The 24,111-nt window shown below is 42.2% G+C and overlaps 1 protein-coding gene across 1 annotated transcript in view; it reads right to left on the bottom strand.

The window, feature by feature from the left end:
* The window catches only part of LOC124607104 (ATP-dependent translocase ABCB1-like), a 185,515-nt gene that overhangs the window by 146,751 nt on the left and 14,653 nt on the right, over positions 1 to 24,111 (bottom strand). The window contains exons 2-3 of the mRNA XM_047139301.1: positions 9,044 to 9,169; positions 3,851 to 3,917 (exon numbers count right to left, since the gene is read on the bottom strand). Of these exons, the coding sequence (XP_046995257.1) occupies positions 3,851 to 3,917; positions 9,044 to 9,156 (180 nt within the window). The 5' untranslated portion in view covers positions 9,157 to 9,169. The remainder of the gene's footprint in view (positions 1 to 3,850; positions 3,918 to 9,043; positions 9,170 to 24,111) is intronic.

The raw sequence follows: 24,111 nt of genomic DNA on the forward strand, positions 1-24,111 counted from the left end.
TGTATGAAAATCACTGGCTGTGCTGTGTGCAGTCTGTGGCTGCTTTGCATTGTTGTAATACTCGCCATTGTAGTGTTGGGCAGCGGCAGCTGGATGTGAACAGCACGTAGCGTTGCGCAGTTGGAGGTGAGCCGCCAGCAGTGGTGGATGTGGGGAGAGAGATGGCGGAGTTTTGAAATTTGTCATGAACTGCTATATTTATATATGGTGATATCAAGGTAAATACATTGTTTGTTCTCTATTAATATCTTTCATTTGCTAACTATCCCTATCAGTAGTTAGTGCCTTCCATAGTTTGAATCTTTTATTTAGCTGGCAGTAGTGGCGCTCGCTGTATTGCAGTAGCTTGAGCAGCGAAGATTTTTGTGAGGTAAGTGATTTGTGAAAGGTATAGTTTAATGTTAGTCAGGGCCATTCTTTTGTAGGGAATTTTGAAAGTCAGATTGCGTTGCGCTAACAAAATATTGTGTGTCAGGTTAAGCACAGTCTTGTATAAATTTTTCTAAGGGGACGTTTCACAGTGAGAGCGGCGGGCACATTCTACCGAGGGGTTGTGTTGCGCCGCGATATCGATGTTGACCAAGAGTCCGCGGGCTGACGTGTTTCAAATGCTAATCACTCCTGTAGAACATACTAATGTACATGTCCTGTGAATATGAACCTCCTATCTCTAGTCGTTCAAAGTGTTCTGTTTTCTCTGAACAAGAGTATGCGATGAGGCCTGAGAGAGGTTTAATCCGCCCCGAGATTGAGAGGAAGTTGTTTAAAGTGATCCGCGATTCTTCCAGCTCGTCTAGCTCCTAGACGAGACCGTTAGCAGCTGTACATTCACTTGTTCATAAAGAACGCTGTTGACGGAGATGCCACCAGAAGCGCCCAGCCTGCAGCCTACTGTGCCTTCCAAACTGTGTTTGCTGTGTTGTTTTTTCAAGTTTTCGTTCTTACATATACGTGTGCAGTATTTGCAATTCAACTGAACGGGATCTGACACTGAACCTACCTTGCAAGTAATACAGGCGAAACGCGTATGGACATAAAATTTTGTTTTATTTGGTTGTGATGAGACAGATCTGAAGTAAAAATTATCATCTTAATATTATACGCAAAGCTGGTATTTAAAAGTAATCTTCCCAGTTTTTGTTATTTTTCTACCACTTCTGCATTTATTCTAGCTCTTTAACAATTTTAATATCCTTGTAATGTTCATACTAGTATTTTGTTATACACCGAGCCGACAGAAGTAATGTTTGGTTGGTTGGTTGGTTTGGGGAAGGAGACCAGACAGCGTGGTCATCGGTCTCATCGGATTAGGGAAGGATTGGGAAGAAAAGTCAGCCGTGCCCTTTCAGAGGAACCATCCCCGCATTTGCCTGGAGTGATTTAGGGAAATCACGGAAAACCTAAATCAGGATGGCCGGACGCGGGATTGAACCGTCTTCCTCCCGAATGCGAGTCCAGTGTCTAACCACTGCGCCACCCCGCTCGGTGCAGAAGTAATGCGATAACGATATACGCATATACAGATGGCGGTAATATCGCGTACACAAGGTATAAAAGGGCAGTGCATTCGAGGAGCTCTCGTTTGTACTCAGGTGATCCATGTGAGCCGATCGCGGTGACCCAGCGGTTCTATGCGCTTCAGTCCGGAACCGCGCGACTGCTACGGTCGCGGGTTCGAATCCTGCCTCGGGCTTGTATGTGTGTGATGCCTTAGGTTAGTTAGGTTTAAGTAGATCTAAGTTCTAGGGGACTGATGACTCAGAAGTTAAGTCCCATAGTGCTCAGAGCCATTTGATCCATGCGAAAAGGTTTCCGACGTGATTACGGCAGCAAGGCGGGAACTAACAGACTTTGAACACGGTCTGGTAGTTGGAGCTAGACTCAAGGGTCATTCCATTTCAGAAATTATTAGGGAATTCAATATTCTGAGATCCACAGCGTCAACACTGTGCCGAGAATACCAAATTTTAGGCATTACTTCTCACACAGCCAACACAGTGCCTGACGGCCTTCACATAACAACCGAGAACAGCAGCATTTGCGTAGAGTTGTCAGTGCTAACAGACAAGTAACGCTGCGTGAAATAACCGCAGAAATCAATGTGGGACACATGTTGAACCTATACGTTGCCACAGTCCGGCGAAATGTGGCGTTAATGGGCTATGGCAGCTGGAGGCCGATGTGAGTGCCTTTGCTAAAAGAACGACATCGCCTGCAGTGCCTTTCCTGGGCTCGTGAGCGTATGGGCTGGACTCTACACTATTCGAAAATTGTGCCTTGCTCAGTTAGTCCCGAATTCAGCTGGTAGGAGCTGATGTTAGGGTTCGAAAGTGGCGCAGAGTCCACGAACCCATGGACCCAAGTTGTCAACAAGGCATTGCGCAAGCAGGTGGTGACTCGATAATGGTGTGAGCAGTGTGACATGGAACTGACTGGGTCTTCTGGTCCAAATGAACCGATCACTAACTGGCAATGGTTACGTTTGGCTACTTGGAGACCGTTTCCAGCCATTCATCCACGTCATGCTCCCAAACAATTATGTCGTGCCACTGGGCCACGATTGTTCGCGATTGGTTTGAAGAACACTCTGGACAATTCTAGAAAACTATTTGGCCACCTAGATAGCCTGACATGAATCCCATCGAACATTTATTGAATTTAATCGAGTGGTCACTTTGTGCATAACTCCTAGCACTGGCAACACTTTCGAAATTGTGAACGGCTACAGAGGCAGAATGGCTAATATTTCTCCAGGGACTTCCTGCGAGTTGTTGAGTCCATGCCAGGCCGAGTTGTTGAACTACGCCGGGCAAAAGAAGGTCTGACACGACACTGGGAGGTATCCAATGACTTTTGTCACCTCGGTGTATAGTCTAAGAATCTCGGAGGTTAACTGATTCCGTTATTTTACTATTCATAGTAATTTTCACTTCAGTTTGATCACCTCAAATGAAACATATTACGTCCACTTTCTTAGGGGTCTTCCATGCCACATCGGCCAAAAGGAGGACCGATACGGTATTTTTTGTCACCTTGGTGTATAACTAAGAATCTCAGTGGTTAACTGATTCCGTTATTTTACTACTTGTGGTATCGATAGCTACGATGCCACAGCGTAGGTACAAGGTAAGATTGGCATTACGATACCGACACCGACGACAGCGCTATCTAGCCGGTGTTGTGCAGCTCTACGAGCGCAACTCCACATTCTACCCATTTGATTCCGAGTAGACGACCAAGCAACATTGTTTCTGTTGGGGTGAGCCGCTACAAACTTCCCTTTGTAACTTCTCGTAGCTGTTAGCTTTGATACATGAACGGCTTCGCACCTTCGTGCTCATCTGTACGCCAAGTTAAGTAATATTATCGATTGTATATATTCATACACCAGTAAAAGAGCTTTAACCTATACGCAGTACCGAAGTACTTCACCATTTCCTGCTCCTACTCGCGTCCTTCACTCTCGGCCTACTTTCCAGAAGCAGTTCACAGGAGCAAATAAAATGATTCAAATGGCTCTGAGCACTATGGGACTTAACGTCTGAGGTCCTCAGTCCCCTAGAACTTAGAACTACTTAAACCTAACCTAAGGAGATCACACACATCCATGCCCGAGGCAGGATTCGAACCTGCGACCGTATTTATAATGTAGCAGATATTATGATATTACGCAACAGTGAATTGCACAAATTAATATCTTTTACCTCGTCTGACTCCACATTTTCTCTTCTCTTAAGAGAAGCTGACTATTCACAATGGTTCAAGCTGTGGCTTCCCATGCTGGGAGAAACTTAATCGTCATATTAATACATACATATTTTAAAATCTGATTGCACTCTGGCATACTTACCAGTTTAAAGAAACCCACTGGTGGAGGTGGTTCTGGACCCTTTCCTTTGGGCTTATCTTTGAATTGTCTGAAAAAGAGAGCATGTGACTTCGTGATTTTTTAAGTATTTTACATTGCGGCATAAAAAAATTGCAGTAAAATTAAGAAATATACATAAGATCACGAAAGTTATACAACACAAAAATAATTTGTATAAAGGTGTTAACAAATGATGGAATTTTCGAACTAAAACAGAGTCAGCTTCATGTGGTGTAAACTGCAAATTGCATCAGAGATTCAAATTACAGGTACCAACGTTTTCTCAAGTACAATAGACCATCTTTAAAAGCCGCGTAGTGGGGATAGGAATTTCAAGCAGCGTAAGATGGAGTATTGTTTGGCGATGATTGGTTCGGGGGAAGTGCTGAAAAAAGGGTCTCGTTTTGCTGTAAAACATGGCTTCATTATCTTGGAAACTTAGCTATGTTTATATATTGTACATTTTGTCTTACATTATAATGGTTCTCCCCATTCATTACTAGGTTAACTACACTAGAAGATTCGGCAGTAACATGACCTTTCATTTGGAAAGCATCTTTCTTATAATTCTTTCCCTGCGTGGTATATCGTGTGTGTATTCTTACATCACGTGCCAAATACGTTTTAAAATATTTCTGTAATACTACATTTCAAATTCTTCCAATGTCTTGTTAGGTTTCGCCACTCCCCTTTGTACAGTACTATGTTTCAGGCCTACCACTTCAGCAGTAACTTAAGTTTCATGTCACTAGTGAAGCTTGAGTGAAAAAAGTTTCCTTCGTCTGCAGAAATTTGTATCTCTTATTTTTCTTACTTCGAATTTCTTCCACAAACTTGTTTCCCTCATTGGGTATTAAAACTCTTCTTCTTCCATTTTTCCTCAATTCTGAAGGTCAACAACTAGCTGTCGAAATTTATGTTACTTTCCATCATTTATATTGAATACTTCTTAATCCTTTATCCATTCATTTAAAGAGTTCCGCTTAATATCGCGCATTCACGGGCAGATCGGTTATGACTTAGGTGAACTTGATTTGTACATCTTTACTTCATGAAATTTCTGGATCACTTCCGGTTGATATTGAGTTCTTCAGATAACGTAAGTCCATATCCCAAGAGATACTTTTTCGCCTCGATATTCCTGCTGAAATTCAGGAAAACATCTTCAGTAGAATTTTACGACTGATGATTTGACTTCCGAGCTTCAACTCCACGAATGCGCAAATCAGTGGAGAGTCTCAAATGCAGTACATTTGGATAGAGGGTCCTGATCTCAACACTCAACTGGGGGAGAGGGGGGAGGGGGGGGGGTAGCCGTGCCACCAATTTTTGAATCTGTAAGCTGTGGGGGTTGGAACTTTAATAGTGACAATTACGTACTTACATCTGATATAGCTGAGATACATGTTTCGTAGTTTAACTGCCTTCAAAGTAGTCACCATCTTTTTATATAAAACCGCTAGCTACGACGTGGAAGTTGTAGAGTACTTTCACCAGCTCCAGTTGTGTTGAGCGAACGGAGTGGTCTGTAAGCTCGCGAATCTATGTAATAATTCTGAAACGTGCTACGAAGCGCTTCCTGTATCCTAAGAATCAAGTCGAAGCCGCAAAGATTTAATGACAGGGAGTATCGTAAATACTACAGCACTTCCCAGAAACATCGATGGAACAAATTAGTCATAGCTTGCACCGTAGGCTTGCGAGCATTGGCCCGAAAACTGATGGGTGGATTCTGCAGAAAACGTTACCACTTCTTTCACAGAGTTGATCGCGAGTTCCTGGAATGAACGGTAATATAGCGGAATCACGGTATGCCGTTGGGTAACGGTATACGTTAGGATAACACCAGCTCGGTTCTATACGAGAATCACCATATCTTTCACATTAATGACGTCTCATTTGGTGACTTGTAAATACACTCCTGGAAATGGAAAAAAGAACACATTGACACCTGTGTGTCAGACCCACCATACTTGCTCCGGACACTGCGAGAGGCCTGTACAAGCAATGATCACACGCACGGCACAGCGGACACACCAGGAACCGCGGTGTTGGCCGTCGAATGGCGCTAGCTGCGCAGCATTTGTGCACCGCCGCCGTCAGTGTCAGCCAGTTTGCCGTGGCATACGGAGCTCCATCGCAGTCTTTAACACTGGTACCATGCCGCGACAGCGTGGACGTGAACCGTATGTGCAGTTGACGGACTTTGAGCGAGGGCGTATAGTGGGCATGCGGGAGGCCGGGTGGACGTACCGCCGAATTGCTCAACACGTGGGGCGTGAGGTCTCCACAGTACATCGATGTTGTCGCCAGTGGTAGGCGGAAGGTGCACGTGCCCGTCGACCTGGGATCGGACCGCAGCGACGCACGGATGCACGGATGCACGCCAAGACCGTAGGATCCTACGCAGTGCCGTAGGGGACCGCACCGCCACTTCCCAGCAAATTAGGGACACTGTTGCTCCTGGGGTATCGGCGAGGACCATTCGCAACCGTCTCCATGAAGCTGGGCTACGGTCCCGCACACCGTTAGGCCGTCTTCCGCTCACGCCCCAACATCGTGCAGCCCGCCTCCAGTGGTGTCGCGACAGGCGTGAATGGAGGGACGAATGGAGACGTGTCATCGAACCCATCGTTCTACCATTCCTAGACCGGCAAGGGAACTTGCTGTTCCAACAGGACAATGCACGTCCGCATGTATCCCGTGCCACCCAACGTGCTCTAGAAGGTGTAAGTCAACTACCCTGGCCAGCAAGATCTCCGGATCTGTCCCCCATTGAGCATGTTTGGGACTGGATGAAGCGTCGTCTCACGCGGTCTGCACGTCCAGCACGAACGTTGGTCCAACTGAGGCGCCAGATGGAAATGGCATGGCAAGCCGTTCCACAGGACTACATCCAGCATCTCTACGATCGTCTCCATGGGAGAATAGCAGCCTGCATTGCTGCGAAAGGTGGATATACACTGTACTAGTGCCGACATTGTGCATGCTCTGTTGCCTGTGTTTATGTGCCTGTGGTTCTGTCAGTGTGATCATGTGATGTATCTGACCCCAGGAATGTGTCAATAAAGTTTCCCCTTCCTGGGACAATGAATTCACGGTGTTCTTATTTCAATTTCCAGGAGTGTAATACTGTACGAGATATCCTTCACACTTGTAGCGTGATAGCCTCGCATCGTAGCCGTTCCCGCTATTCCGTCAATTCATGCCGAACCCATTGTGATACCATTTTTCTCTTGCCCAGGCGTTCCTTAAGAGTATACAGTTCAGCCATACATTCTACCTCAGTCTGTCAGGCCAGCTTACAAATCATTTGGAGTCGTTGACTGTTCAGTAATGCTGCAACACCAAAGACTGACACTGATGACGGGATGGCCGATGTTACATTTTGGCGTTCCTCGTTGGTAGCTTTTACTCACTGTGCCATGTTGTACAAGACAATGGAGATTCCTTGCAAGCCTCTTTTAAGACCTTACTGGAATATTCAGTTTTTATCCAACTACCTTGTCCTTGTTTCGAGAACAATGTGACAGCACTACGTTAGATAGTGCGCTACACGAGGCTTTATTCTTCTTACAACTGCACGTGCGCGTGATGTGGAAAGAGGAGTCCATTTGCGATGCAAATGTTATAAATAACGTGTGGTATATGTGACATTTAATTCAATGGTAGGACTTTTTTGCCACTATAAAATTCCTACCTTCGTACATAGCGATGCGTACTAGTAGTCTTCCGCCTCTTCCTTCCATTCTCTTTTCCTACATTGAAAGCATTTGCTGAGACTAGTTGCGAGAAGAAGGATCTCCATCTTCACCATAGCACAAGACTCACCTTTACCACCTGTATTTTTCGTAGTAATACTACAAAAAATCATCTTCCATTATCTTTGATCTTATTATTTTATTCGTTTGAATCGTGAAAAACTATGTACGTAGTTTTTTATATCACCAGTCGTAAGAGTGGTTGTATGGCTGCTGCCAGCATGCTTCCAACCCCTAAAGGGGGTGGCTGAGGCTCGAAAGAACAGTAAAGAAAAAACTTGTAACCTGTTCTCGAAATTCACCGGAAGTTGACGTCCTGGTCTTAGCAGAAGTATTGAGAGAAAAACTCACGAAATAAAGAGCTATGTTACCTGTTCTCCATGACTGTTATTTTTCTGCTAAAATTTGCTTCGCTTACACATTTCCTAGACAGTGTGAGCGTAAACTGTAACTATGTCTTAAACCCTTTTTGGAATGGTTATCGTGACCTTACACTTTTACAACTCATTCTTACTTTTAGATTTCGATTACTCACCTGCCTGTGGTGCACTTTGTCTTTATTCTTCTGATAATTTCAGAACGCCCCGTTCCAAATCACAATGTGTAGGGCTCCTCCTAGCACAAGGCTAGCACTAAAATCTAAGTAAACAATGTCCGTCCCTGTAGTGGCTTCATTGTCCGTTTGCCTCAACATTTGTATCAATGTAGTCTCTCCAAGAGATGGCCGTTTGATGTCCTGCAGTGTTATGAACTGCTGTTCCTAGAGAGAACCAACGCCAATAATTACTAACAAGGCAATCACAAGCACAATAACCTGTTTGGCAATAAGTCGTCGCGATACTCTGTATAGAGTATCGGTCGTGACGGTCCAAAATATTCCAGGTGTTGCAGTTCCGAAGCACGTGGCAGTAAACAAAGATCTGCCTGTGATCTGGCAGATCAGCATGTTGATCCTGCGCGTCTCTGATGTTAGGACTGTGTACATTCGCGATGACTATCCAGCTCCACATCTGACGTTGTCTTGACGACGTTCTTACTGGTATCGCTCGCCATCTCCACATTTGTTTCTGTAGCGTTGTATACAAAATACTACACCTAGTAGCACTAACTTTGCTGCATGGTTCAGTGTGCACCGGGAACAAACGAAGTGAATAATTCAGTGTAAGCTATACGCTGTAATAATTTTACCTCAACTAAGACGAAAAACTGCGTTATTTTTGCTGTTTACTATTGCTTATTACTCTCATGAAACATCAGTTTATGATGCCGCCGCTAACCACTAGTACGTATTTATCAGAGCTGTCACAAACTTTATCTTAAAGGACATAAATATAAAATGTATACTCAACCATGAAATTGGGGACTAAAGCAAAGAGTATAAAAAACGAATCCAACAAATTTAACAGTGTCTTACACATCCAAAGGATCCTGTTTCTTTCCAATTGTTTCATCTTCGTCCAGTCTTTTGACCCTCATCACGTGCACGTCGTCCGCACTATTAATGCCATTTTCTGCGGAGTTCTTCATGTTTCTGCGAACCCTGTTAGAAAGATAAACAAAATAAAAATTTAAACTTCCAGTGAAGATTATCTCAGCAGTAATGGTTTTACAAGAATTGCCTTACGTATGTTCGTTAATATAAAGACTGAACTGTGGCCTGATACTCGATCAAGTATCGTGATAAGATCTATACAGTTTACTCCCAAAGATTTGTAGATAACATGAAATTTACATATTACGTAACTTCTGTCGAACCTCTTGTCAGCTTCAAGGATCCTTATCTATCGATAGCCCTTTTCGCTGTTCTTGGATTTTTTAGAGTGGGGATATCAGAGGGAGAGAGGAGATAAAGGTTAAAGATATCGAATTTTATGACTACTATGTAAAGGGAAGGCATTTACCAATAAAATCAGTCATGTTGGATTAAAAGATTAAACTGCTGATCCAGTCCGATGTACTATTGACGATCAAGAGAAATCAGTGGTGATAGGTTATCAGTGTACCACTTGTTTTCGTATATCTATGTAAGTAGGCTGTTTAGGTTTTATGTTGGTAACGCCATGTAGCGCTCTATATGAAAATCACTGACTGTGCTGTGTGCAGTCTATGGGTGGTTTGCATTGTTGGAATTTGCTATTGTAGTGTTGGGCAGTTGGCTGTTAACAGCGCGTAGCGTTGCGCAGTTCGAGATGAGCCGCCAGCAGTGGTGGATGTGGGGAGAAAGATGGCGGAGTTTTGAGAGCGGATGATCTGGACGTGTGTCCATCAGAGACAGTGAATTTGTAAGCCTGGATGTCATGAACTGATAAATATATTATGACTTTTGAACACTATTAAGGTAAATACATTGTTTGTTCTCTATCAAAATCTTTCATTTGCTAACGATGCCTATCAGTAGTTAGTGCCTTCAGTAATTAGAATCTTTTATTTACCTGGCAGTAGTGGCGCTCGCTGTATTGCAGTAGTTCGAGTAACTAAGATTTTTGTGAGGTAAGTGATTGATGAAAGGTATAGATTATTGTTAGTCAGGGCGATTCTTTTGTAGGGATTTTTGAAAGTCAGATTGCGTTGCACTAAAAATATTTTGTGTCAGTAAAGTGTTGATCAGAATAGGCAAAGAGCGAAATGTCTGAGTACGTTCAGTTCTTCTCAGCTGTTTGAAAATCAAATAATGTAAGAGGTTTATCAGCACAGTAATTCATTAATTTTTCTAAGGGGAGGTTATACTATAAATGACGCAAAGTTTTTGGTCAAAATGCTCTGTCACTTGGCTGGCCTGGCGAAATGGACACAATTCCTGTGTTCACATGATCTTCTGGACTGTGGTCTTTCTTTCGCATGTCTCAGCTCTTTGCTGTTCGAAGCGTCGCCGAGCCGTATGGTAACGCCACGCTTTGCACCATACATAAGAAGGTTTTAGGCACCGTTGAAACATATCTCAAACCTGCATCACAATAGGAAGCAATTACGGCCTTTCAAAAAAAGTGATCCTTCAGTTCTGTTGAACAGTGTCTATTAAGAGGATACGTTCCTAAAGGGATAAAATACGAAGGACGATACGTTAACTGCAAGTTGTACATAAACCAGGCTGCAGTTATGTGAGTCGAAGAATGTGAAAAGGAGGCAGCAGTTCAGAACTCTAATCTATCCCCGTATTATTCAGTCAGTATGGAAATGGAAATGAAGTCCCATGTTTCTTGACAGAACGTTGGGGAACGATGCGGGAGACCCGCACTGCCGTACTAGGCAAGGTCCTAATAGAGGTGGTTCACCGTTGCCTTCCTCCGAGCGGAATAGGGATGGATGATGATGATGAAGACGACGCAACAACACCCAGTCATCTCGGGACAGGTGAAAAACTCTGACCCCGCCGGGAATCGAACCCGGGACCCCGTGCTCGGGAAGCGAGAACGCTACCGCGAGACGACGAGTTGCGGACTCAGTCAGTAAACAGCAATAAATTGAATGAGAGACCAAGAAAACGAGTTAATGTTCATTGAAGAAGTATCATAAACTTCAAGTTTTGTCAGTGGCACTGTAATTCTGCCAGAGACGTTACGACTTTCTTCCTGGAAGTATTTTTCTGGTGCGTACGCTTATATTTTATCATTTAAACGTGGTATACGAGCAAATTGGCTTCAGTGGGTATAGCACAATGGATTATTTGGTTTATTAACGCCATATAGATTTCAAGAATGAAATTCCTAGTTAGAACGTACTGTACGTTAAAGACAATTCAGAATACAGTAGAAAATTTACATCATTGTTCCAGCTTTCATTAGACAGTATCAGAACAGTGAGAAATTTAAAACTGATGCTGATTATGTTTGGTTTGGGTGTCGCTCAACCGCGAGGTCATCAGCCATCAATTTTTACACAGTCCAATTTTCTTTTTCGCAGTCCAATCTAGCCACTGTCACGAATGATGATGATGATGATGATGAAATGATGAGGACAACATAAACACCCAGTCCCCGGGCAGAGAAGATCGCCAACCCGACCGGGAATCGAACCCGGGACCGCGTGATCCGGAGGCAGCAACGCTAACCACTAGACCACGAGCTGTGGACAGATTTAGAACTGAAACAGGAATTAAGTAAGTGGAATATCGATAATGGCCAGATATTTGTCCCGAGAATTTCTATAAGTTTTAACTTTAAATTCAAATGGTTCAAATGGCTCTGAGCACTATGGGACTCAACTGCTGAGGTCATTAGTCCCCTAGAACTTAGAACCAGTTAAACCTAACTAACCTAAGGACATGACAAACATCCATGCCCGAGGCAGGATTCGAACCTGCGAAACTTTAAATTCTTTTGTGAAATTTCTGCTATCCTATTGCCATTCCTGAGGAAAAGGGGTCTTAACAGAAAGACAGATAGTCGGATAACGAGTGACAAAAAATGTTTTTTCGTGCGATATAATTACAAATTAACAACGTAAGGACTTTTCCTTCATTTCTACAGAACCCTCGCTCCTTGCCATGTTTCATGACTCTAGATCAACTTGAAGTATCCTACAAGTTTTGATGAGTGAATTTCTGAGTATCAAAATATGTGACATAAAAGGCTGTATCTTTTGATTTCACTGACTTCGTGCTTAAATTTCTTACATCGCCAAGTGGTCATTAGTGTGTGACGTAAATTTGAAGTTGATACGTCTACTCGTTCCTGAGAAAAAGGGGATCTTAATAGGCAGACAGACACACATACAGCTAACAAACGATAAAAAAATATTTTTCGTGCGATGTAATTATAAATTAGCAATTTCTGAATTTTGTTCCTTTATTTATACTTTGGAACCTTACTTCTTGCCAAATTTCGCGATTTGTGTTGGAAATTATTAGTGGAGAAAGGAAAGAAAGAAATAGGTTAGGGTACAGAACAGAGTGGAAAACATAAATCTGACTATAATGAAAAAAAATGGCGGGCAATAGAGGCAGATGAGACCAAGAAGGTTGTTTATTGGTTTAGAAGAGATAAATAGACGGAGAATATGAATAGTGGAAGGTGAACAGATAACAGTAGAGAACATGCAAGAGTAATGTGAATATTATAGCTGAAGATCACAATGCATGGAAAAAAGAGTCCTTCAACCAAAGGTAGATGTCAAGTGGATGTCAATGATGGCATTCGTCAGCAGATATCGCTCATATGTTTATACATGCCGCACTTCGATCGGAACCAACGCATAAAGTTTGATGAACAGTATATCTAGAAGACTTTTTCATGTATTTAATAGAAACCATATCGGTAAAAATTTCTGCAGCCATTATAGTGAAAGACGAATCACATCTGCCGTGACTGTATCTTCGACAAATAGACTTCAAAAAACTTCGACTTCAGCTTCACATTAATATCAGGCTGCATTTGATCATATACCGTACTCTTTATTTTTTGGAGAACTGAGAACTCACATAAACACTTCAAGCTGTACACTTTGGAGTTTAACTGTAGTATTGCAGCGTTTTGGAGGCTGTGCAGCACTGTCTTGGGCAGACTTAATGAAAATCACGTAGCAGCAAATATAGGATTGGATGGTACATTTGAAGAAGTAGAGAATGTATTAAAAACATCGTTTCACACAACTTTTAGCAGCTAGAAGCAGCGCCAAGACCCTTCACTGAAATTAATAGATTTATAAAAATTCTAAAAAACAAAAGCTTGTGTGGGGTTAACGGAATTTCAGCCAAAATTCTGAATAGTTGTTTCAGCTTAATAAGTAATGTTCTTAGCGAAAAATGTAACGCATCACTGGAACAGGTAATTTTCCAGGAAAGTTAAAATGCGCACTGTTAAACTAGTTAATAAGAAAGGTGATAAGACATCATCCAATTCTCATACTGACATCTTTTTCCAAAATCTTCTATAAAGTAATGTGGAAACAATTTATTTAACTTATTACAGTTTGGGTTCCAGAATTCCTCGACTGAGAATGCTATTTATACATTCACTCATCAATTAGTACAAGCCTTAAATAATGATATGTCTCCTGTTGGTACTTTTGTGATCTTTCCAAGGTTTTTGAGTGTGTAAATCATGTTACTTTCCAACAAAAGGTCAAGTCTCTTGGAATTGATGGGTTTATGCACAACTAGTTTGAATCATTATTAACAAACAGAGTGCAAAAGGTTGTGCTGCATAGTTCTGGCTACGTCGGGAAAGGTAGAACATTTTAATGACTGGGGAATAAATCACAAAGGGAGTCCCACAGCGTTCGATATGGTTCTACTTCTTTTCCTTATATATGTGAATGAGCTCCCACTTCACATTCAACAAGCAAAATTGGTACTTTTTGTGGGCGATACTAGTGTTACAATAAATCGTATTAGAGAGAAAACTATACAAGAGGGAAATGATACTTTGCAAAGAATTATTAAGTGATTCTCTTAAAATGGACTCACCCTATATTTTCAAAATGGCACCCTACTGTCAGTTCTATACAACAAATAAATCATACCAATGGCTGATGTAGTACACGAGCAAGGATCAGTAAATAGGGTAGAAGGCTCCAAATTTTTGAGAGTACATATTGATGAAAACTTGAAAAGGATGAGGCATATTACTGAGCTTGTCAAACAGTCAAATTCAACTACTTTTATTCTTCGTGTAACTGCTAACTTAGGAAACCAACTTATCAACCTCTTGACATAATTTGCATATTTCTACTCAATGTCATCGTACGGAATAATTTTCAGGGGTAACTCATCACTTAAAAAGAAAATATTGTTTGCACAAAAGCGAGCAGTAAGAATTATATGTAACGTTGACCCACGGACGTCATGTAGATAGGTATCTCTTCAAGGAACTAGGCATTATAATTGCTTTGCTACAATATATACATTTTCTAATGAAATTCGTCATAATCTTTAACGATTTGAGAAGAACTGTGATATTCATACCTACAACATTTGAGAGAAAAGTGATTTTTATTACAGTGCTGTCAGTGGCTCAGAAAGGAATTCAGTTTGGAGCAACAAAAAAATTTTGATACTTTGCTCAATAACATACAATTTCTTACGGGTAGCCAAGCATGTTTTAAATCTAATTTAAACTTATTTCTTCTGGACCAGTACTTCAATTCCATTGAAAATTTATGTATAAAAACTGTTAATCAGTAAAAAAATTCATTGTAGCTTTTTTGTAATTTGACTCGTTTCATATCATTTCCGTAAAAGAGTCGATCAGATGATCTATGTAATACGTCAGACATCAAAGTTTACACTATTCAGAGATGGTTCACACGTCCTCTCTCTCTCTCTCTCTATCTCTCTCTCTCTCTCTCTCTCTCTCTCGCTCCCCCTCTCCCTTAGGTGAACTGACGACACGGGTGACAGGAAGAACATAAGACCACAAATTAAATGAAACTAAATTTGTTACACCATGAAAACGGTGGAGCCCCTAAGACAGGATGCACTCTAGGAAAGAGAGATATATCCTTCGTGTCTGTTTTGGGAAGACGTTTCACCTACTTTGTTCATTGTGCTAATCGAACGTAGGACGTAGGGTTGGCCATTTCTAAATTCTTGTGTCGTATAATTATCGTCAAAATTTGTGCTCGTCTGTCTGGAAGACTTTTATTCTTTTTAATGTCCCAGTTTCAGATGATTTATGAATAGTTTTTTTGAATTTTATGATCTTTGTTGCGAGCACGTGGCCTTATGACCTATATCCTACTCTCAATGTAATAAACACGTGTTGCGTACTGTGTATTTCACAGCGTACTTTCCACCATTTACTGTGATCCCAACGCCTCACTTCGTGTATAAGATTAGGTCTTCAGTGTTTCGTCCTCATAATGTGTGTGACTTGCAAAATTAAAATACCGTACGTAATTTAAGTAAGAAGAGCTCTCCTGTTTCAGTCTCCAACGGCTTCACAGAAGTTGTGCCGTCACGTTCAATTCATCCATATTCCCTGTTTTCATGCGGATTAGGTACACTGCCTTCGAACTACATTCCTCATCTGATATTTATTGAGAACTACATATCTGTCGCTTTTCGATCAGTATTCTGATAAATATGTGGAACATCCGTTGGTCACGTTTGATTGCGAAAGTACTACACCGTCTGAGTTTGGAGATAAGATAACGATACGATCTGTCGCTTTTGCGCCTGTCAGCGAGTCTTGAAACCGCACTGTTCCACATTGCCTTACTATGCGCCATTGTCTGAAAATAGACGTTTGATGTCTCTGAGTTCTGTTTATTCTGAAAACTATAGGTGTATACACGATGTTGACTTTGTATCTCTTGTGTAAAACCTACACGTGCGTACTTTTTATTACTCTTAAGACAAAGTTCGGGCATTAGTGCAGAGGATCTTGTATCACATACGTCAGTTTCTTTTTAATTTATTTCTTCTGGTATCTCGCCTTGTGGATGTGTTCGCAGCAGTTGTTTAAAGTTATTTCGAATTTCTTTTGCTACATGCGTTCAGAAGCAGGACAAATAATGAAACGTCTTGACAGGTTAAAAGTGCAATGAGTGAGACGCAGTCCTGCCACCAGTGCGTATTAAACAGTTGCGTCAGGGCAAGAGGAGTAACTCAATAAGAAGCTGTCAGACGCATAAATACACTCTAAGACATACAAAACGACCCACCACGGCTGAATTATCCGAGTAGGCCGGAAATCGATGGATGTGATGTACACGTGCAGACAAACAAATAATTACAGTTTCACAAAAATTGGATGATTTGTTCAAGAGAAAAGGCTTCACAAATTGAGAAAGTCAATAATGCGTTGATCCACCTACTCCCCTCGTGCAAGCAGTTACTCGGCTCTGTAACGTGGGACTTAGGGGAAACAGGAAAAGGTGTGGACGGGGCCTGATCTGTTACCGTTGGTTGCACAGTAAACACATACACTTTATTTAAGGAAATAATTATTTTAAAACAATCATTTAAAAAAAATTGACTGTAACACAAGCTACACTGACTGCTGAAGGCCTTATTAAGAAAAATTCAAATTATTTGTCGGCTGAAAGCCGCAAGCAATAGGAATAATTTAAACAGTACATTATTTTTTCAACAATTTCCACAAACAGACCAAATAAAGAAGGGAGTGATCCACAGACAGTGCTCCAAGGATCGACCTGGGAAGTTCCCTCAAACGCAAGTAAGGTGAGAACAGGCAGTCCAGTGTTACACTCACTTAACAGGATGGCAACTCAAACCAGTCACAGTTGAACGCAAGACCAACACTCTCGCAAAATCTACCCAACGTCCGATGCCCAGTACAACGATGGAATAACCCATGCCAGGCAGACGGGCGGCCTACACTCTTGACATCGTAAAACGACAAACATTATACAAGTTCAAAATGGTTCAAATGGCTCTGAGCACTATGGGACTTAACATCTGAGGTCATCAGTCCCCTAGAACTTAGAACTACTTAAACCTAACTAACCTAAGGACATCACACACATCCATGCCCGAGGCAGGATTCGAACCTGCGACCGTCAGTTTTATTGCGTTACCTCCCACAACAACCTCATATATGAACGTCAACACAACCTCGATGTCACATCATACTATTAGGCACATAATGGAGAACCGGAGTCTTCTCAAGAGAACTATTCCCTGAAATTTTGGTTGGCGCTTCAAAATGGAAGCTCTCCAATTACCGGAATGCTCTCCACACCACCCTGTTCAGCTGGTTAGTCACTGTTCAGTCTTATCTAAGTAACAATTTTTTGTACCTACACCTTGAAATAAAAACACGTTTTCATGGTCGTTCACCAGTAGAAAAGCAGAGAGTGACGTGGTCCTGTGTTTAGCGGATTGGAGAAGATTTCTGGAGGAACAGGCTTCGAATTCTCAAGTGATTATCCAGAAGTAGTCCACCAATCGTTTTCTCAAATCGATTAAGTCGAATGTTGAGGCGGAACCATGGTACAGAACATAGGTGTTTCTCACCCCTCATCAATCCAGGCTTTTGCGGTGTCGCTAATGACCGTTTCGTCAACCGTACGTTAAACTCTAATCTTTATTTTCCAGTCAAGGAAAACTATGTATTTTTATATTTGTTTATATTATAAAGTGTACAAAAAAACTGAATATTTCCTTTGCTTAGGCCACTGATTCTACAGCTCCATCGAGATAGGATGGGATTTCAAAAAGCAAGCTACATGTTGTTACGGCAGGGTAAGTAATTTATATTGAATGCGTCACTAATCGTCCAAGTGACACAGAAAAATGACATTATTTTCCAACATATTTACCAAATCTACCAGTTGTTCAGTCCCTCGACGATGGACCCGCTCCTCCGTCACGAAGCGTTTCGAGAACCGGTTTGTGAATGTCCTCATCGTAGGAAAGTCTCATTTCCCCAGATTTTTTTTCAGATTGCCAAAAAGATGTAACTCACATAATGCATATCTCAAATGTATGGCGGATCAGCATCAACCGATTCTGCGCGCACTTGCTTAGATTTTGGCACCATTTCACTAGGACCGGACGCGACGTAGCATTGTTCAATATATCTCTAGAATACCGCAGCGAATCTCTGTGTGAAATTTAGACGTCTTGACCACAAGAATTGCAGACCTACTGTGCCACATACTTCAGAATACATTCCCAGTTGGCGTACCATTTCACTCGCTCAGTGTAGTGAACACCACAGTGGAACCGTGTCTGCTGTAAACTCGTAACAGTTAATCTCTTCCGACAATGTGGCACTACTGTCTTATCGTGGAACGCCATGCTTCGTCCCTATGCATATAGGGTGGTAGGTAGAACTGAAGATATTTTTATTGGTGACTGAGGACAGTATACTAAACAACGTTACATCAGTATTTACTGCATTTGCAGACTATCGATTGAAGCTGTTAGGGGTAGTAGGTATTTAGTTCGGTATCTCGAAGTACATGTGGCAGCAGCAAGCCATTAATGCTAATTTCTCCTTGGGCAGCACGTCAGGTGTTGACGTTCGGACGCTTGGGCGCAAGAAGGTTAATTCATACTGACAGGCGTAGTCCATTTAGCGGTGTAGTTACGACTGTGCTAAAAACATCATGTAGTAAATTATTTGACGTTCTGGTGGGAATGCTTTTAGATACAATGAAGAAACAATGAACACACTGAATATTTGTATGGTTATGGTGTCGGAAAGAACAGACACCACTGATGACCTACACGCGACTGGAACATCGACGAGTCTGCTTATCCGTTCAAAATGGTTCAAATGGCTCTGAGCACTATGGGACTTAACATCTGAGGTCATCAGTCCCCTAGAACTTAGAACTACTTAAACCGAACTAACTTAAGGACATCACACACATCCATGGCCGAGGCAGGATTCGAACCTGCGACCGTAGCGGTCGCGCGGTTCCAGACTGAAGTGCCCAGAACCGCTCGGCTACAACGGCCGGCTCTTATCCGTTCCCCACGGCATTTGCTTCGTCTTTTTTTTGTTTTTTTTTGTTTTGTTTGTTATCAGGTTGACTCGGTACTTTCATGAGCATGCGGAAGACCACAGTCAAAAACATTACGTAATATGAGCTGCAAACTGAGAATACAATTTTTAGTAACAAAACAAGAAAAAAAGATTCTGAATAACCAGGAAACTAACTCACAACCTTCTGTCAAAATTTTTAATTTCACTTATTTATATTTTTATTTATTTTTATTTTATTTTATTTTATTTTTTTATAAGGAAGAAAACTGAAGACCTCAGGGGAACTTATGAGGATCGTTCCCTCCTTCAACAACGTAGGGACCCAGGAGCCAGACGACCGAATTCGTTTTCGTCTGAGGAAAAAAGGTTACGTCCGGACGAATAGGAAATTCATCCGAAAAAGCGAATTCAGGCCCTCGGGGAGGAAAATATAAATGTCGACGAATCCAGAGTCAATGATTCCATCCACAACATACCAGCCTGTGAAGTAAGGTATCAGTGTGATGACGTTCGTTACATGGATCAGTCTGGCAAAATCCTATACAAAAAAGACTGATTCTATAACACGACGAAGCAGTATCCATCGGTGTTATAGGAAGGTTGATATGGGACCAGACAGTTTTCCACGATGTTGACGGGGAAGCTGTTTCTACAGGGGAGATGCAAGACAGTTGACCTCAACGGGGTGATAAGTCTCTGATAGTGAAATGCGTCTTCGAAGGGATATTAGCACCTAAGAAACTGACAATAATAAAATGTTCGCGGAGGAAATGGAATACGGCGCCTGTGTACATGTTAAGACATTGGGTCGTACAAACAAGATAGACGCCTTCACTTTAATATTAGGAAGACCTAATTCTTCATGTCTGCGGGGCCTGGCCATCGCTTCAGTCTTAATTCGAAAGATGTGTCATCGCCACAGCAATCGACCGGATAATTCTTTGAGTCTGCGGGCCATCATTGTAAGAAGAGGGTATATCTGTGCAGTGTAATAGTCTTTAACGAAAATATAGGCGTCCAAGGCCAATACTTGGTGAAGAAGGCTAAGGAAACGGCGTTCATGTTCAAGAGTCGCTATCTGTACACGGATAGTAACCTTTCGCCAGTTAAGTGCCGCGCGTTTGGTTGGGTTGCGACCTATTATAATTTCTAAAGTAATGTGACGATCGACCACCGTCGCCCAAGGTATTACCATTCAGTTACAGCCCAGCGACCGCAGGAACGTGGATTCGAGATCATTGATGTGGGCATCAGCTAGAAAAAATCAAAGGTATCCTTGAGTCCGGAAATGTACTATTTCGTACTATAACCGTGACGTCACCAGCGGAAAGGAGGAGCTAGAATCGTTCTCACAACAGAGTCCAGCAATACAGTTGCATGGCAATAAAACGAAGCAAGGGTTCTAAGAACAAAATAAGGTGACGTGATAGGGGGCGTCCTTGGGGTAGACCCCGTCGATCGAAATACAGGAGGGGCCGGGGTGAGGGACGGTTGTAAGTAGGCTGTTTAGGTTTTTATGTTGGTTACGTCACGTAGCGCTCTGTATGAAAATCACTAGCTGTGCTGTGTGCAGTCTGTGGCTGGTTGGCATTGTCCGAATATTCGCTATTGTAGTGTTGGGCAGTTGGATGTGAACAGCGCGTAGCGTTGCGCAGTTGGAGGTGAGTCGCCAGCAGTGGTGGATGTGGGGAGAGAGATGGCAGAATTTTGAGAGCGGACGATCTGTACGTGTGTCCATCAGAAAGAGTAAAGTTGTAATACTGGATATCATGAACTGATATATATATATATATATATATATATATATATATATATATATATATATATAGAACATTATTGAGGTAAATAATATTGTTTGTTCTCTATCAAAATCTTTCGTTTACTAACTATGCCTATCAGTAGTTAATGCCTTCAGTAGTTAGAATCTTTTATTTAGCTGGCAGTATTGGCACTCGCTGTATTGCAGTAGTTCGAGTAACGAAGATTTTTGTGAGGTAAGTGATTCATGAAAGGTATAGGTTATTGTTAGTCAGGGCGATTCTTTTGTAGGGATTATTGAAAGTCAGATTGCGTTGCGCTCATAATATTGTGTGTCAGCTTAGCGTTGATCAGAATAAGTAAAGAGCGAAATGTCTGAGTACGTTCAGTTCTGCTCAGCTGTTTGCAAATCAAATAAGGTAAGGGGTTTATCAGCACAGTCATTTATAAATTTCCCGCGCCCGGGTTCCCGGGTTCGATTCCCGGCGGGGTCAGGGATTTTCTCTGCCTCGTGATGACTGGGTGTTGTGTGATGTCCTTAGGTTAGTTAGGTTTAAGTAGTTCTAAGTTCTAGGGGACTGATGACCATAGATGTTAAGTCCCATAGTGTTCAGGACCATTTATAAATTTTTCTAAGGGGATGTTTCACGGTGGTAAGATGACCGTTCACAACCACTGAGAAAAGATTGACTGGGAGCTGGCATGCGTCATGCTTTAAATCCAGAAGTTAACACACTCATTAAAAAACTGACTGTCACGGTCAGATGCCTTGTGGAAGGCGAGAAAAAGAAAGGTTTCCAAGACATTAGTGGCCTCAGCCACCTAAGCGACATCTCAACGTTCGATAACAGAAGTCCGCATCGTGCGTCTAGGCACGCAACCATCGTGAACAGCAATAATTTTGTGAAGCAGCTTAGAGAGATAGGTGTTTATAGTTCCAGCGACAATTTTATAGTCGGAGTTTAGGTGAGTAATCGGACGCAGTGAGTCAAGATCGGGTCTATGCTTGTTTTCCAGGATGAGGACCATTTTACCTTCCTTGAAAGGCGACACACCCCGTATCACTTCATTGTGTAATTTATGAGAGACCGAAAGTGATCATAAAATTCGTTAGGAATACCATCCAATCCAGGTGACTTGCGTGATTGAGACTTGGTAACAACATCATATATATTTTCCTTGCGGAAATCATTTTAAAAAAAAGTCATTTAGTTTAGGGGTGACGACGCAATCCAGCAAGGGGAAAAAGTCGCAGGAAACTTTTCAACCGGAACGTGGGAATCTTACAGTTTAGCAGAGTAGTTAGAAATAAAACTGAAAATATCACGACGGGACGTAGACACTCGATCATTGGCGTTAGCAAGGGATGCAGTGGAAACTCATTTCCTGCGTGCCCGCATAGGGATAAGATGGTACAGCGAAGTCAGTTCGCCTTGTAAAACGGAACGTCCTTCCACCTAAATTGATTTAACTGTAGCAATTTCGCTTTAGTTCGCCGTACATCAGTAATCCATAGAGGAACATGCCTAGCGCTATCGTAAAAGTAATACGGAGTGATAAAATTCCTCGGTTCTCCGGACGTCTGCCGCCTTAAAGCAGCAAAACGCACGAGAACACTACGAAGTTTTGGCTTGGCGTGCAGCGTCCATCATTCCTAGTATCGTTCTATAGAACGAGAGCAACGGGCCCACTATTGCTGAATGACGACACCAAGGGAATGGTCCTGCAGGTAGGCTATACTGAGCATCCAGGGAAGGCGACACAGTTTACCAGCTGCTGCAAATAATTAAATGTGACGGCTATGGCATAGTGATCAGTAAAACGGGCAGGTATCATGTCAACGTCCAGAAACTGCCCGCACAAGGAATCAAAAATGTAAAGGCGACCGACTGCTAGAGGTGACAGTAAAAAAAGTGTATCGGACAAGTGTAGGATACCGACAAACCCATGCGTCACAAACGTGCTGTCATCGAGTTCTTTACTAAAACTAAAATTAAGAGGCTGGTTCGCCGGCTAGGGAACACAATTAAAATCACCACCCTACAGAATCGTTGTAGAGGATTTACGAAGGAGATAAGTGACTTCCTCTCTGTATAAACGCGAACTTTCCATAGAACGACCGCAGCCAAAAGGGGCATAAAGAAGAATTAAAGTGAGATCACAAAAGGTGCATCGTATACCCCTACCATTATCGTGAAATTCGAAATATCTTAATGAAATTCGTTCCATATACTCATAGAGTTCGGAAGCCACATTAAAAAGGGTAGAGAACCCAGGAATTGAAAACGGTTCAAATAACACATCCGGTAAAAATATAACGTCTGCGCCAGAGTGATATATAAACCGTGGTAAACCGGGGAGCCGGATTTCGCAACCAGCCCTGTTAAAATCTGAAGTGAGGAAAGTGTGTGCTTACATAGACAGTTTAACTGGAACAAAAGCTACAAAATTACAAAACCATCATCGAACAAAAGCATGTATCATTATCCATGGCAGAAACAGTAGAAGAAATGGAAGGAGAAGAAGTATGAACATCTCCCCTAACTTGCAGCTGTTTTTTCTTCTTGGGTGATGCGGCTCTCCCAGCCTGCATACGTTGTTTACTATCGTGCGCTTGTGTGGACGGGTCATGCAGAAAGTCCACTTTTGAGTGAGGAGACGTCCGCAGCCCATTCGTCGACGGACAAGAGTTCGCGTGTGGAGTTTTGTTCAGTAACGACGAGGTACTCCTGTCATTGGGAATCAATCAAGTCTTGCTGATATATGGCTGTGTCATGGAGGCTGTGACAGGTGGTGCGGAAATAGTTTGTGAAGCTGAGACAACAGGAGACGTATCGATAGAGCCGAGGGAGAAAGTGGGGCCCTGATACAGATGCCCTAATAGGTGGCGGCGGCGAGCCGGCCTGGATGACAAGGATTTCGCCAGATGACGTACCAGTAACCATCTTTGATGTTAATCAGCCGCTTCAACTGTGTTTCGTCCATATCACGAAACTGGTTATGATCTCACTAGTAGTTTCTTGACACTAAAAGCCACACCTTCAGGTGAACATACAATTAAAACGTTAGAGCTTTTTAGCTCTAATGTTATAGTTTTATGTTCACTTTCACTTTGGAGCATTTTAGCTTTTACGCTTTAGTTACATGTTCACCTGCAAATTCGTATTTTAGTGCCGCGAAACCGGTAGCAAACTAAAACTAAAGGACTAAATACATCTGAAGCGGTTGGTTAACAACCAAGATGCTTACTCATAGCTGTGGTTGCCCTACCTACAAGGCTGTCTCCCGTATCACAAACCACCTGACGAAGTGCAGAAGCAGCCTTCCT

The sequence above is a fragment of the Schistocerca americana genome, chromosome 3 (assembly GCF_021461395.2).
Source record: "Schistocerca americana isolate TAMUIC-IGC-003095 chromosome 3, iqSchAmer2.1, whole genome shotgun sequence".
In the NCBI taxonomy this organism is placed as follows: domain Eukaryota; kingdom Metazoa; phylum Arthropoda; class Insecta; order Orthoptera; family Acrididae; genus Schistocerca; species Schistocerca americana.